At 43.4% G+C, this 16,032-nt stretch overlaps 2 protein-coding genes across 2 annotated transcripts; one reads left to right on the top strand and one right to left on the bottom strand.

The window, feature by feature from the left end:
* The first annotated feature begins 75 nt into the window (after window positions 1–75).
* Window positions 76–3,531, top strand: LOC310810157 (keratin, type I cytoskeletal 13-like). The gene is made up of 7 exons (XM_083677823.1): window positions 76–652; window positions 795–877; window positions 1,198–1,354; window positions 1,653–1,814; window positions 2,051–2,176; window positions 2,532–2,752; window positions 3,321–3,531. The coding sequence occupies exons 1-7, from the start codon at window positions 155–157 to the stop codon at window positions 3,442–3,444; spliced, it is 1,371 nt and encodes a 456-aa protein (XP_083533949.1). The 5' UTR covers window positions 76–154; the 3' UTR covers window positions 3,445–3,531.
* A 4,597-nt stretch (window positions 3,532–8,128) lies between these two features.
* On the bottom strand, window positions 8,129–11,958 carry LOC310810155 (keratin, type I cytoskeletal 13-like). The gene is made up of 7 exons (XM_083677821.1): window positions 11,355–11,958; window positions 11,121–11,203; window positions 10,557–10,713; window positions 10,032–10,193; window positions 9,674–9,799; window positions 9,060–9,283; window positions 8,129–8,723 (listed from the first exon to the last, which is right to left on the bottom strand). Exons 1-7 carry the CDS (start codon window positions 11,880–11,882, stop codon window positions 8,591–8,593), a joined length of 1,413 nt encoding a protein of 470 aa, XP_083533947.1. The 5' UTR covers window positions 11,883–11,958; the 3' UTR covers window positions 8,129–8,590.
* Between the last annotated feature and the right edge of the window lie 4,074 nt (window positions 11,959–16,032).

Here is a 16,032-nt window from a genome sequence, read left to right as displayed (position 1 = left end):
TATCATTGTCATCTCCCTGCTATAAAAGGTGTGAGACAGTCATCCCACGACTATAAAAGGAGTAGAGAGACCAGCACTCCTCACTCACTCCGTCCTCCTCTCTTCTCTTCTCCTCTCCAGCCAGAGCAGTAAGACAGCAGCAGACTCCGTCATCATGACCTCCTACAGCACCAGCAGCTACATGTCCTCTGGGGGATCCATGAGGGGATCATCAGGTTCCTCCCGCATGTCCATTGGTGGAGGTGGCATGTCCATTGGTGGAGGTGGAATGTCCATGGGTGGTGGAGGTGGTAGCCGCATCTCCATGAGGGCTGGAAGCGTGTACGGGGGTGCAGGTGGTTCTGGGACGCGCATCTCCAGCTCCTCCAGGTCCTTCTCTGCTGGTGGTGGTGGTGGTGGTTACGGTTACGGTGGCGGCTTCTCCTCAGGCGGGGGCTTCAGTGTGTCTGGAGGGAGCATCAGTGGCAACGATAAGTTCACCATGCAGAACCTGAACGACCGTCTGGCCACCTACCTGGTCAAGGTGAGCACTCTGGAGAAGGCCAACGCTGAGCTGGAGATGAGGATCCGCCAGTATCTGGAGAGCAAGGCCTCCCCCTCTGCTCAAGACTTCAGCAGCCATTATGGGGCCATCAGTGGCCTCCAAGTCAAGGTAATTAACAAACAAATACACACACACACACACACTCACACACACACACACACACACACACACACACACACACACACACACACACACACACACACACACACAATACCTAACAGTTGAGTAAAGTGAGTGTTTGTGTGTGCAGATGCAGGATACCATGCGTGTGAATGGATCCATCCACCTCAGCATTGACAATGCAAGGCTGGCTCTTGATGACTTCAGGGTGAAGTGAGTCTCCACCTGACATTCACTCACAGATGTAGACTGCATACTATATTACTAGTATAATACTAGTCGACTAATACTAAGACGTGTCTCAATGTGCCACGGTTGATATAATGACTATGAATCATCAACGTCTACTCTCATCATTGTGTTTCGATAGTGTAACATAAAGGTAGTTTTATTGGTAAAGATAACACAACATGCAGCACCAACAGTACAGATGCTAAGTTGTTAGAAACCCAGCAGAAACCCAGCAGAAACCCACCAGAGCCGGTTGAGTCCCTGGTTAGTCATGTCATGCCCTGTGGTGTTTATGTGTCCAGGTATGAGAATGAGCTGTCTATGCGTCAGACTATGGAGGCTGACATCGCTGGGCTGAGGAGGGTACTGGATGATCTGACGTTTACCAAGAAGGACCTGAGCATGCAGGTTGCAGGGCTGAGTGAGGAGATTGTCTTCCTCAAGAGAAACCACGAGGAGGTGAGTCTCTAGGCTGGACACCAGACTGGTCAACACACAGTTACAGACATAGCCAACATTATACATAGAAAAAGAAATTCTACAGGAGAAATTACATATTCAATGCATCAATGAAAGAAAGCCATTTCACATTGGTTAAAACAATAGTAATAGATTCCTAAGATAATGCCTGGGCTTTAGGTCAGTGGGCTAAAACAGTCTTGTGGGGCACAGAAGACAGGAAACCCAGTAGTTCATACTTAGTGTGTAGTGTAATACATGAGACATGAGTTGACCCAGACTGTCCCTGTGTCTCCAGGACCTGCTGGTTGTTCGTTCTCAGTTGGGAGGTACGGTCAACGTGGAGGTGGATGCTGCACCTCAGCAAGACCTCACCAAGATCATGGCTGAGATCAGAGAACACTACGAGGCCATCGCTGCCAAGAACCAGAGTGAGCTGGAGGGCTGGTTCCAGGCCAAAGTGAGTGCCTGAGAAAACAGAGGAAGTAGCAGTAGTCAAAACAGGAAGCAATAGTCAAGTATTAGTCAAAATAAAAAGATCTATGTGTTTCTATATAGCCATACAATATAAACATAATTGATTGTTTTTGATAAGTTTGAAATAATATTCTGTTTCTCCATTATTCAAGTGTGTACGTATTTCAGTCATTTCTGACCCCTTTTCCTCTCCTGGTGTCCTTCCCCTGTCCTGTCCAGTCGACGAGCCTGAAGCAGCAAGTGGTGACCCAGACCACCGTCCTGCAGACCAGCAGGTCTGAGATCACTGAGGTCAAAAGCACCTTGCAGGCTCTGCAGATAGAGCTGCAGGCAATGCTGGGCATGGTAAGGACAGCAATACACACCGCACTATGTTGAAAAAATCCACAACTGACTTTGATTAATTACATTTAACATAGTATCATCATTTATACAGTGTAAACGGGAGAGTATTACTGTTTTAAACTTCACACTTACAACCTTTGAATCTAATGTTCTGTTCTACACCAGCTGTTGATACAGCATGTCATTGCCCAGATTGAGGTCATTGTTGTTGTCATTGTCCGTTATTTATTCTACAATGTAAATGTAGACAGTGTCCTCTGTAGTTTCTATGTGTCCTCTACACTCTAAATCTAAATCTTGAATTCAATGCATCACAATCGCTCCACTCACCTCCTGTCCTGTGTGTCCACTACAGAAAGCGTCCCTAGAAGGCACCCTGTCAGAGACACAGAGCCGCTACTCCATGCAGCTGTCAGGTTTCCAGATGCAGGTGAGCAGCTTGGAGGGGCAGCTGGTGCAGCTCAGGGCCGACCTGGAGCGCCAGGGCAGCGAGTACAGGATGCTGCTGGACATCAAGACACGCCTGGAGTTGGAGATCACTGAGTACAGGAGGCTGCTCGACGGACAGGCTTCCGGGTGAGAACAACACCTTTAACATATCAGTCCATTAATTACATTTCTTGAGATATTATTGGTCATTGCAAGGGCAGGTTTTTGGGTGTGATGCCTAAGTCCTGTCTTAGGCTCTGAACTTTCTCCTGGAAGCAGAAGTGCGAAGTGTACAACTAGTGCCTTCTATTGTACACCCCCTGGGGTTGATTCACTGAATTCAAATTAAATGGATATTCAATTCATGAATTGACAATTGCCCATTATTCTTCCATGTGGATTTCAATTAATTCAATGATTAATGATTCATCTATTTCAATTCACACCCTGAACTGAAACCAAATCTACCCTGACACTGGGGGTGCCTACTAAACTAGAACAATCACTCAGAACCCAGGGATTCAAGTTGAACTTTCAATTTGTATTTGTCCCAGATGGGGCAATTGGTATTGCCACAATGTCAAGTTTTCACAGGACACATAAAAGACATAACAAGCAGCATAATAGAATAAATAGGTATACAAAGGGTGCTTGGTTTGAGCTTGTTGGGTTCATTCCACTCTGGTCTCATTGGTGTGTTCTGATTGGTCCACAGCATGTCCTCGTCCTCGTCCTCCAGCACCAGAACCAAGGTGATCACTGTGACGGAGGAACTGGTTGATGGGAAGGTCGTCCATTCATCCTCCTCAGGCTCATCTTCTTATGGGCGCCGCATATAGTGTGCATGAGTGCAACCCTACAACTTTCTATGAATTCCCTGCATGAATCGAAAGTTTACATTAATAAAGAATGAGTCTGAAATATGATTCATTTGTGTGTTCATTTGTGCTCAGTAGCGCTGCATTTGTGGTTGTGTATCATGTGCTGTCATTATGACTGGTCTAAAATGAATATATTAACAATATTTGTAACAATTTAATTAAAACCATAATCATCACCGCATATACCTAACTCCAACCATATTCATGACACTAAGTACAGTGTAACAACAGATAAAGACAATGCTCTGTACAAGAGTAATAGCAACAGCGTAAAAGTGTTATCCTGTTACTGTTCTCATGTTTAGCCCTCAATATCCATTCTTAGCCACTTATGGTCCTTTGTGGCTCAGTTGGTAGAGCATGGCGCTAACAACGCTTAGGTTGTGGGTTTGATTCCTGCTGGGACCATATATACTGAAATGTGTGCACTCACTGCAATGTAAGTCGCTTTGGATAAAAGCATCAGCTAAATGGCATATATTACATATACAAGATTCCTATGCTCAGGTCCATGCAGAACAGCAGCATTGATTTATCATTGACTTGACGTTGTTGATGTCAAGATTTATTAGTTACGGCCCCAACATCTGGGAATGTCTCTGAATGTCATCTCATTATGAAAACATGTGAGTTGGTTGAACTACAAGGCCTGTGCTAGTCTCAACTTGACTGGTGATTAGGACACAGAATTCAAGGATGTGTTCTCGTCAGGACTAGCATGACCACTAGGGGGCAGCGCCGATGGCAAGGGGGACAACAGGGGACAACAACTAAAATCCAAAAGAATAGTCTTTAATTCCAAAAAGCAGGGGTCGGTACACAGGTAGGCAGTCAATGGGTAGGCAGATAGTCCGGTAAGGAGTAGGCAAAAAGCTAAATCAGAATAAACTATCAGGGATCGTAAACCATGAAAGCTAAACACTAGGAATAAACGCTGGAACGTATTGACAAAAGTACAAAGACGAACTGGCACAGAGACAGGGGAACACACAGACTAAATACACAGGGAAGGATGATGAGGAACAGGTCAAGCCAATCAGGGCGGGGTAGACAATCACACAGGCGGGAAACACACTTGGGCAGGTGGTGAAGTGTCTGAAACGAGAGACAAGGTGAGTAACGCAAAAATAAACAGGAAACAATAAATTAATAACATGAAACAAAGACAAACATAAAGTAAAGAACAGGACGAGACGTTACAATTAACTTGTTTTTATCCCACTGTGTCGTCTCCCCTTGTGTTTATATATTTATGATTGCCCCTCTTTTTCTTTTTTTTTTTCTTCCTCCTGCTTTCATTGTGTATCCAAAGCGGTGGTCAGTTATTTCACTGATCTTCGCTTACATTGTCATCATTCACACGCCTTATTCACAATCAAACAGTGGGTTCATTTACATGTTACATTTTGGACATTTAGCAGAAGCTTTTATCCAAGGCAATTTACAACAAGTACATTTGTCTAAAGTAACTAACCCTAACCCTAACCCTAACCCTATCCATCAGTCATCATAAGAAAAAGTAATCTAAATCTATGCTAGGGCCAGGGGCCATAGGCAGTCACAATGCTAGAAGACAGAGGGATTACTTTAAAAAAAAAAAATAATAATAATAATAATAATAATAATAATAATAATAATAATAATAATTAACAGTAGAGGAAATATACAGAGGGGTAGTGGGGGGTGAAGAGGTCTTTGGGAGGGACAGTCAAGATGTTCAAGCCATAAACTGCCTCATAAAAAACCTCTTCAGCCAAAAAGTTATGTCACAGGGCACAAAAAAAACATCGTTCTGTCTTCCATTCTCTCTGTCCCGCTAATCCCCAGAAGGGGGAGCTGTTTCATTAAAAGTGACATCTTTCTGCTTCTCTCTGAGTTTATGGAAAGTTTATGGATCAAACCCATTGTTTGATAGTGAATAAGGCGTGCTACCCATATGAATGGAGTCTACCTGGCTATTGACAATGCTAACCTGGCTGCAGATGACTGAAAGAAATTGCTCGTAGCTTCGACTAATCCACGAGCACAAATCCAAGATGGCGCCGAGAATGGCAGCAGTCGGATTTGCTCCTCCTCAACTTCGCTATTTACTTACGATTCTGATACGTATTTATTGCCTTTTGTGTGCAGCATGTTGCTGCTTTTATTTCCTATGACCAATAATTCTACTCACCACAATTTTGACCTCCCCCACACAGTTCCCGTCGCTGCATAGCACACTGACCCACAAGGCCTTTGTTTACCTCAGAATTAGAATCAGAATCAGAATCAGAATCAGAATCAGAATTCTTTTATTTGGCCAAGTATATTTGCACATACAGGAAATTGACTTGGTGAGGTTAGTGCATGGGACATAAAAAACAAATAGCAAATATTGACAAGAAATGTATAAAATAGCAAAATATTAACAAACAAAGTGACGGGTGACTGCGACGGGGATGCCACAGGGGACAGAGGGCTGGTGTCATGAAGAGTGAGACACCGCAAGAACTGTCCACCTTTACTATTCTCCTTGCCAATGTCCAGGTGCTGGACAACAAGCTGGATTAACTCAGGGGGAGGATTACTTTCCAACGAGACATCAGGGACTGTAATGTGCTCACCTTCACCACAACTTCTATGCTCGGTTCGATTGCAACAACACTGAGCCCCCCCCATCAAGGATCTCGCTGCTCGCGAAGACAGTGTGTCAGGAATCAACACGGCTGATATGAGGAAGGCTTTTAAACAGGTCAACACCCGCAAAGCAGTCGACATCCCAGACAACATCCCAGGCCGTATTCTCAAGTTTGCTGATGTGACCACTGCGGTTGGCTTGATCACTAAAAATGACGAGTCAGCCTACAGGGATGGGATACACGTCCTGGCGGACTGGTGCCAGGAAAACAACGTCTCTCTGAATATCAGCAAAATTAAGAAGCTGATCGTGGATCGACTTCAGGAGGAAGATGGGGGGGGGGGGGACCACGATCCCATCTGCATCGGAGGGGCCGAAGTGGTGAGAGTCGACAGCTTCAAATTCCTCCATCACAGAGGACTTAACATAGGCACACCACACCCACTCTGTGATCAAGATGGCATGTCAGCACCTGTTTTTCTTCAGGCGGCTGAGGAAATTTGGCATGGTCCCCCAGGTCCTCACTAACTTTTACAGATGCACCACAGAGAGTGTCCTGACCAGCTGTATCGCCGCCTGGCACGGCGGCTGCACCGCTCTAGACGTAAGGATTTACAGAGGGTGGTGAAAAACGGCCCAGTCCATCACGGGCTGCAAGCTCCCAGCCATTCAGGACCTCTACTCTGAGAGGTGCAAGAGGACGGCTGGGAAGATCATCAGAGACAGTTTCTACCCACAGGCCATAATGTATAAACATATAAACATGGTAAATCTAGGTTGTTGCTGCTGCATGGAGCCTTTGTCATTAACATATCAACTGTCATCTGAAGAGGAATGTGATAGCGCCCGTGCTTTCATTAGCTGGTGCCTGGTGACAGTTTTTGCACGTATGTATCAAATCAGCTTAGTCAAAGAGAGTAAGTCACCCTCTTTGTTTGCTTAGTTCATGCTCCTCTTTATATATATATATGCCGTTTAGCTGACACTTTTATGCAAAGCAACTTACATTGCAGTGAGTGCATATATTTCAGTACATATGGTCCCAGTGGGAATCAAACCCACAACCTAAGTGTTGTTAGCACCATGCCCTACCAACTGAGCCACAGAGGACCGCTTTCCCAAAGAGGACCTCTTTCCCACCCTCAGTGAAAATGCAGAACTCAATCATCTATTTTTCTTTTACCCAGGTCAGCAGGGCCACACTTCTGTAATGCAATGTAAACTAAAATAAAATCCATGCACCACGACCTAAATTCCACAGGGACAAAAGGCAAATGAACCCAATAAATGCCATTTAGCTGACACTTTTATGCAAAGTGACCTACATTGCAGTGAATGCATACATTTTTCAGTATATATGGTCCCAGTGGGAATCAAACCCACAACCTAAGCGTTGTTAACGCCATGCTCTACTGACTGAGCCATATAGGGCCATGGCCATGATCGAATGTTCTCTTCCTATGTATTACTAATAAATCTAACAACAAAGAAAATACTGTAGTCCGATAGAAAACATGGGTTTCAGAGGTGTGTGAATGAGTTAGTTTGAAGTATGTCGTTTTTTGATTACAATACTTTATTTTAATCATGTTTCTTCTTTGGGAAATAAACAGTCATCATGTTGGAATGAATTCTCCATAACATTTCAGGCGGGCCTTGTGCTTCAACAAACAACGGAAATTTAGGGTGTCTACCAGGAAAGGGCTTACCAAGAAAAACCTCTCTTTTTCATGGTAAGCTCTACATAACATTTGTTTTAGTAGCTTATTCCTTTTGAAGGGTTCAGCATTACATTTGAGAGAGGTTCAGAAAGAGTACACGCATTTGCATATCAAGTTAAACTACTGAATGAAACTGGCATGGGTACAGAAGCGTTGAGCCTGAGGGAAAGAAACTGCAAATGTTTCGAGGCCAAAATGTCTTTCCATAGCAATGGGAATTTAGGAGTCTGTTGTGATTGTAACCTTGGTTGATGTTATTAACCACTCTCTGTACATAAGAAAAACCAAACAATAAAAATAAAAAAAATAAACGCTCAAAAGTCGGCTACACAACTATGCACAGATAATACCTTGTTGGCTTAAGTACAAATGCAGCGCTACTAAGCAAAATTGAACACGCAAATATACAGTATTTCTGACTCATTCTTTATTAATGTGTCCTTCCAGTCATGTAGGGTGTGTTTTGAGGGTCAGATTGCAGGGTTTTGTGGGTCAAATTGTAGGGTAGAAGTTGTAGTGTTTGTAAGATAGAAGTTGTAGGGTTTGTTTAGTAGAAGTTGTAGGGTTTGTTTAGTAGAAGTTGTAGGGTTTATTTTGTAAAAGTTGTAAGGTTTATTTAGTAGAAGTTGTAGGGTTTGTTTAGTAGAAGTTGTAGGGTTTATTTTGTAAAAGTTGTAGGGTTTATTTTGTAAAAGTTGTAGGGTTTGTTTAGTAGAAGTTGTAGGGTTTATTTTGTAAAAGTTGTAGGGTTTCCGTCATCATGCTTCTATATGCGGCGCCCATAAGAAGAAGATGAGCCTGAGGAGGATGAATGGACGACCTTCCCATCAACCAGTTCCTCCGTCACAGTGATCACCTTGGTTCTGCTGCTGGAGGACGAGGACGAGGACATGGACATGCTGTGGACCAATCAGAACACACCAATGAGACCAGAGTGGAATGAACCCAACAAGCTCAAACCAAGCACCCTTTTTATACCTATTTATTCTGTTATGCTGTTGGTAACGTTTTTTATGTGTGCTGTGAAAACTTGACATTGACATATTACAATACCAATTGCCCCAAGTGGGACAAGTAACCAGAAATTGCACTAATTGAAGACACTTCTGCTTCCAGGAGACAGTTCAGAGCCTAAGGCTGGACTTAGGCAACACACCCAAAAACCTGCCCTTGCAACCCCCAATAATATCTCAAGAAACTGAATTAATGGACTGATATGTTAAAGTTGTTCTCACCTGCTTGAGGCCCCTCCATCGAGCAGCCTCTTGTACTCAGCGATCTCCATCTCCAGGCGTGTCTTGATGTCCAGCAGCATCCTGTACTCGCTGCCCTGGCGCTCCAGGTCGGCCCTGAGCTGCACCAGCTGCCCCTCCAAGCTGCTCACCTGCATCTGGTAACTTGAGAGCTGCATGGAGTAGCGGTTCTGTGTCTCTGACAGGGTGCCTTCCAGGGACGCTTTCTGTAGTGGACACACAGGACAGGAGGTGAGTGGAGCGATTGTGATGCATTGAATTCAATTAACACTTTTCTGACCAAAAGCATTTAAAGTAATTCATACAACGCAGGCTTTAGAGCTGTAGAGGACACACAGAGACTACAGAGGACACTGTCTACATTTACATTGTAGAATAAATAACAGACAAACAATAACTTCAGTCTGGGCAATGACATGCTGTATCAACAGCTGGTGTAGACTAGAACATTAGATTCAAAGGTTATAAGTGTAAAGTTTAAAACAGTAATACTCTCCCTTTTACACTGTATAAATGATGATACTATGTTAAATGTAATTAATCAAAGTCAGTTGTGGGTTTTTTCAACATAGTGCGGTGTGTATTGCTGTCCTTACCATGCTCATCATTGCCTGCAGCTCTATCTGCAGAGCCTGCAAGGTGCTTTTGACCTCAGTGATCTCAGACCTGCTGGTCTGCAGGACGGTGGTCTGGGTCACCACTTGCTGGTTCAGGCTCGTCGTCTGGACAGGACAGGGGAAGGACACCAGGAGAGGAAAAGGGGTCAGAAATGACTGAAATACGTACACACTTGAATAATGAAGAAACAGAATATTATTTCAAACTTATCAAAAACAATCAATTATGTTCATATTGTATTAAACATGGCTATATAGAAACACATAGATCTTTTTATTTTGACTATTACTTCCTGTTTTGACTACTGCTACTTCCTCTGTTTTCTCAGGCACTCACTTTGGCCTGGAACCAGCCCTCCAGCTCCCTCTGGTTCTTGTCAGTGACGGCCTCGTAGTGTTCTCTGATCTCAGCCATGATCTTGGTGAGGTCTTCCTGAGGTGCAGCATCCACCTCCACGTGTACTTGACCGGTCATCTGAGAACGGACAACCAGCAGCTCCTGGAGACACAGGGACAGTCTGGGTTAACTCATGGATCTTGTATCACACTACACACTAAGTATGAACAACTGGGTTTCCTGTCTTCTGTGCACCACAAGACTGTTTTAGCCCGCTGACCTAAAGCTCAGGCATTATCCTTAGGTATCTATTACTATTATATTAACCAATATGACATTATCCCCATATTGTAGATTGAAATTATTGTAGCTTTTTTCTCCCTTTAAGGAAAAAAACACAGCACATTACAATGTCAACATGCTGCATTTTATATGTAATTTCTACAGTATAATTTCTATGTATAATGTTGGCTATGTCTGTAACTGTGTGTGTTGACCAGTCTGGTGTTCAGGCTAGAGACTCACCTCCTCGTGGTTTCTCTTGAGGAACATCAGCTCCTCCTTCAGCCCCTCGATCTGAATGCTCAGGTCCTTCTTGGCCATGGTCAGCTCATCCAACACCCTCCTCAGCCCAGCGATATCACTCTCCACAGACTGACGCATAGACAGCTCAGTCTCATACCTGGACACACAAACACCACACATGACTAACCCGGGACTCAACCGGCTCTGGTGGGTTTCTGGTGGGTTTTTGGTGGGTTTCTGGTGGGTTTCTGGTGGGTTTCTGGTGAGATTCAGGTGGGTTTCTGGTGGGTTTCTGGTGGGTTTCTAACAACTTAGTATCTATACTGTTGGTGCCGTGTGTTGTGTTGTCTTTACCAATAAAACTACATTTTTGTTACATTATCGAAACACACAGAAGCACATTTAACCATCGTATTTTATCTAACCCTAACCCTAGCTCACTGTGTGTGATTGTATCTGGTGAAACCACATTGAAACACTCATCTTAGTATTCGTGGACTAGTATGTAGAACGTAGTATGCAGTCTACAGTGCACCTGTGAGTGAGTGTCAAGTGGGGACTCACTTCATCCGGAAGTCTTCTGCAGCCAGCCTTGCGTTGTCAATGCTGAGGTGGATGGTTCCATTAAAACGGATGGCATCTTGCATCTGCACACACAAACAGGCACATTTAAAAAGAGGTTAATTTCATAGGACATGCCAAACATAATCTAACTGTTGAGGAATTCACAAACACACACACACACACACACACACACACACACACACTGAGGTACTTCAAACATTTTATTAACAGTACCTTGACTTGGAGGTCATTGATGATCACATAATGCTTGCTGAAGTCTCGAGCAGAAGGGGAGATCTTGCCCTCCAGATACTGGCGGATCCTCATCTCCAGCTCAGCGTTGGCCTTCTCCAGAGTGCTCACCTTGACCAGGTAGGTGGCCAGACGGTCGTTCAGGTTCTGCATTGTGAACTTCTCATTGCCAATGACGCTGCCTTCCATCCCTCCAGACATACTGAAGCTCCCGCCTGAGGAGAAGCCGCCACCGTAACCGTAACCACCACCACCACCACCAGCAGAGAAGGACCTGGAGGAGCTGGAGATGCGCGTCCCAGAACCACCTGCACCCCCGTACACGCTTCCGGCCCTCATGGAGATGCGGCTACCACCTCCACCACCCATGGACATTCCACCTCCACCAATGCACATGCCACCTCCACCAATGGACATGCCACCTCCACCAATGGACATGCGGGAGGAACCTGAGGATCCCCTCATGGATCCCCCAGAGGACATGTAGGTGCTGGTGCTGTAGGAGGTCATGGTGACGGAAGCTGCTGTCTTACTGCTCTGGATGAAGAGGAGAAGAGAAGAGAGGAGGACCGAGTGAGTGAGGAGTGCTGGTCTCTCTACTCCTTTTAAAGACATATGAGGACAATGATAACATTTCATAGATACAGTAATTACAGTCCTTGAAAGGGCAGGCATGTACATACACATACCTTTCAGTATTGAAAAGCTCTGTTGGCAGCGAAAGTATTTTTAAAAGGTCACCAAGGACTGTGTTATTACTCATTGACTGTATCCTTGATTTCAACTGGCTGGAGTTTATAAGCAAATGACATTTGATAGTAATCCCTGGTGTAAATGACATAGTCCAGTAATCTTAACCTAAGAGCCTTCAGGCGCCAGGTGCTCTTTACCTTAATCCTAAGGTGAGGGCAGGGCAGGTAACATTGTGGGAAAGCTCCACTGTACATGGCATGTTTACAGTAAAATATATCATTGATTTTCCTGCAAATCATATCAAATGTATTTCAGTAAAATCAAATCAGTAAGGACACGTAGGTGATAGAGGACACATTGCTAGGTAAATACCTGGTAATTTATGTACCATTTCATCGCTATTTAAATACCTGGTAATTTCTGTACCATTTCATTGCCAGTTAAATACCTGGTCATTTCTGTACCATGTCATTGCTAGGTAAATACCTGGTCATTTCTGTACCATGTCATTGCTAGGTAAATACCTGGTCATTTCTGTACTATGTCATTGCTAGTTAAATACCTGGTCATTTCTGTACCATTTCATTGCGAGGTAAATACCTGGTCATTTCTGTACCATGTCATTGCGAGGTAAATACCTGGTAATTTCTGTACCATGTCATTGCGAGGTAAATACCTGGTCATCTCTGTCCCAGTGAAGTGGAACAGACAGTTGTGAGCATGTGTGGTGTTACACTGTAAGGTTTTGTAGACTGAATAAAGTTTCCAATAACTGTTTACTGTACATGAGATTTAGACAATCCATCGTTGGGGGTTTAGGATGCATTTGCACACCTGACAAAACATGTTATTGGGCGAAAAACAAGCTAATCAGAACAACAGCTCATTCTGGGGGCGCTCAGTGGCGTAGCACACTAAGGCGTTGTTAGGGGCGCTCAGTGGCGTAGCACACTAAGGCGTTGTTAGGGGCGCTCAGTGGCGTAGCACACTAAGGCGTTGTTAGGGGCGTTCAGTGGCGTAGCACACGAAGGCGCATACCATATCGTCGCAAGGTCCCTGGTTCGATTCCGGCCATCAACATATCCTGCATGTCATCCCTCCTCTCTCTCACCCATCCTTCCTGTCAATCTCTGCTGTCTCTATCCCAATAAAGCAGAAATGCCATAAAAACATATATAAAAAAATAAATTTAAAAAAGTGCATTCTGCTTTGATGGTGAATGGGTGTTGACACAGACGGTCAATCAGGTGCACATACAATCATGATTACCAGGTCTGTGAGGTGTTTGACATTCATTCACCCTGATGAAGGCAATTGTGTTGAAATGTGTAGGAGATGAACTGCTACAGTGACAGGTTTTTAACTTTTAATCACAAAAGGAGATGCCACTGTCTTGGTATTTTCTGGGTTAGTGTTTACTTTGAAGGTTCAAGACACATGTATTATTCTAATGTTTTTAAAAATCCCATTTGTGACAGAGTTTGTATTTAACCTGAAGTGAACCTTGGAAACCAGTTTGGTCTCAGACCAAGAGAAAACTGAAATAAATCACTCATAAAAGTTAGAGCTTTCAAAGGCTTTCAACAAGTCTCAGCTTGTGTTATCTTTTCCGGGCAGAGTGTATTGTCTTCAGGTATGATGGGGTGTGAGGTGTCCTTCTTCAACCCTCGTCACTTGACAAGGCTCGAATACTTGGGTACTTTCTCAACTCCCATGAGAGCAAGTGTTTCTGCTTAGTTTATGAAGAAACATTCATATCTGGTCAAAAGTGCTGCCCTAACACTTTGTTATGTATGCCATTCAATACTGTATACTGTACTTTGAAGGTTCAAGACACATGTATTATTCTAATGTTTTTGAAAATCCCATTTGTGACAGAGTTTGTATTTAACCTGAAGTGAACCTGGGAAACCAGTTTGGTCTCAGACCAAGAGAAAACTGAAGGGCTGTTTCTGCTTAGTTTATGAAGAAACATTCATATCTGGTCAAAAGTGCTGCCCTAACACTTTGTTATGTATGCCATTCAATACTGTATACTGTACTTTGAAGGTTCAAGACACATGTATTATTCTAATGTTTTTGAAAATCCCATTTGTGACAGAGTTTGTATTTAACCTGAAGTGAACCTGGGAAACCAGTTTGGTCTCAGACCAAGAGAAAACTGAAGGGCTGTTTCTGCTTAGTTTATGAAGAAACATTCATATCTGGTCAAAAGTGCTGCCCTAACACTTTGTTATGTATGCCATTCAATACTGTATACTGTACTTTGAAGGTTCAAGACACATGTATTATTCTAATGTTTTTGAAAATCCCATTTGTGACAGAGTTTGTATTTAACCTGAAGTGAACCTGGGAAACCAGTTTGGTCTCAGACCAAGAGAAAACTGAGTTTATGAAGAAACATTCATATCTGGTCAAAAGTGCTGCCCTAACACTTTGTTATGTATGCCATTCAATACTGTATACTGTACTTTTCTATCCAAAGCAACTTATAGAACAGATGTTACATATAATTTGTGTATATACTGTAGGTCTACTTTTGGTCCCAACAGGAATCAAACCAGTGGAGGCTGGTAGAGGTGGAAATCAGAGGGCTCATTCCATTCTATGCATTACAATGAGCCTGTCCTCCGATTTCTACCACCACCAGCCTCCCCTAATCAAACCCACAATCTAAGCGTTGCACCTGCCACACTCTACTTACTGAGCCACAAATGATAGGACTTGTCATAACACTGAGGGGATGTGTTTCTACAAATCTAACTTCCAGTGAGTAGCAGTGTTAGAATGCTGCAATAACCTCCCTATTAGGCCAATATGTATGTATTATATTAAAGGGATGGTTCACTTTTTTGACTCACTTGAATGGGAAAGATAGGAAGATTCCTCCTGAAAGGGCTGCGGTTAACCCCGCTACCGTGGCTCTGCTCACACTGATCAAGCTTCCCCACTTGATCCGTTCCCACCAAACATGTCTACAGAAAGCGAAGAAGTCACGCTGACTTTATGCCAGAAAAAACACACCCTTTCCAAGGCCTGCCATTATAGAAGTAGGATGTGCAGGTAGTATGTGACTGTATCAACAGCACAAACACAACTCACACTTGTTGAAAATATGCCAATGTTTGTTTGGCCCAGAGGACTTAGAGAAAGCACGCACAAACATGGGTGTGTGTGGTTATGTGTGTGTGTGTGTGCGTGTTTAGGCAGGATTACGGAATTGTGCCTCAGGTAAAAGTGAAGCAAGCAATACAAGCAATTAGCATCTTTTTGTTTGATTAATTTTAATTGAGAGGAGAGGGGAGGAATGATCCAATAGATGAGGTAGGTAGATAGATAGATAGATAGATAGATAGATAGATAGATAGATAGATAGATAGATAGATAGATAGATAGATATAGATAGATAGATAGATAGATAGATAGATAGATAGATAGATAGATAGATAGATAGATGGATAGACAGACAGATTGATGTGGTCCACTGTTGCTCAGTTGGTAGAGCATGGTGCTAACAATGCTTAGGTTGTGGGTTTGATTCCTGCTGGGACCATATATACTGAAATGTGTGCACTCACTGCAATGTAAGGCTTTGGGCTTTGGACAAAAGCGTCAGCTGAATGGCAGATATTATTATAGATGATCAGGGAGCCATGATGATAGGGAGTGCTCGCTGGAGCTAATATCCTGCCATGACTCACCAATCTAAAGACCTATTTGGAGTGTTAGTGTCCTCAACCAAGTATCATTATACTGTGGATGTTATCCCACATCCATTTCACAGCCTCTAGCCTCATTGCCACTTAGTCTCACACAGCCTACAAGATGTATTGTTCTGCTGCTCTTTTTTGAAGATTTGTAAATTTGTTATTGCTATTTTGTTAATAAGGGGCTATTTTGTAAATTTCTTGTCAATATTTACTATTTGTTGTTTATGTCCCATGCACCAACCGCACCTCACCAAGTC

The sequence above is a fragment of the Argentina silus genome (genome assembly GCF_951799395.1).
Source record: "Argentina silus genome assembly, chromosome: 9".
NCBI lineage: Eukaryota > Metazoa > Chordata > Actinopteri > Argentiniformes > Argentinidae > Argentina > Argentina silus.
Note: the sequence above shows the minus strand (reverse complement) of the source record. Positions and strands in the feature narration are given on the sequence as shown.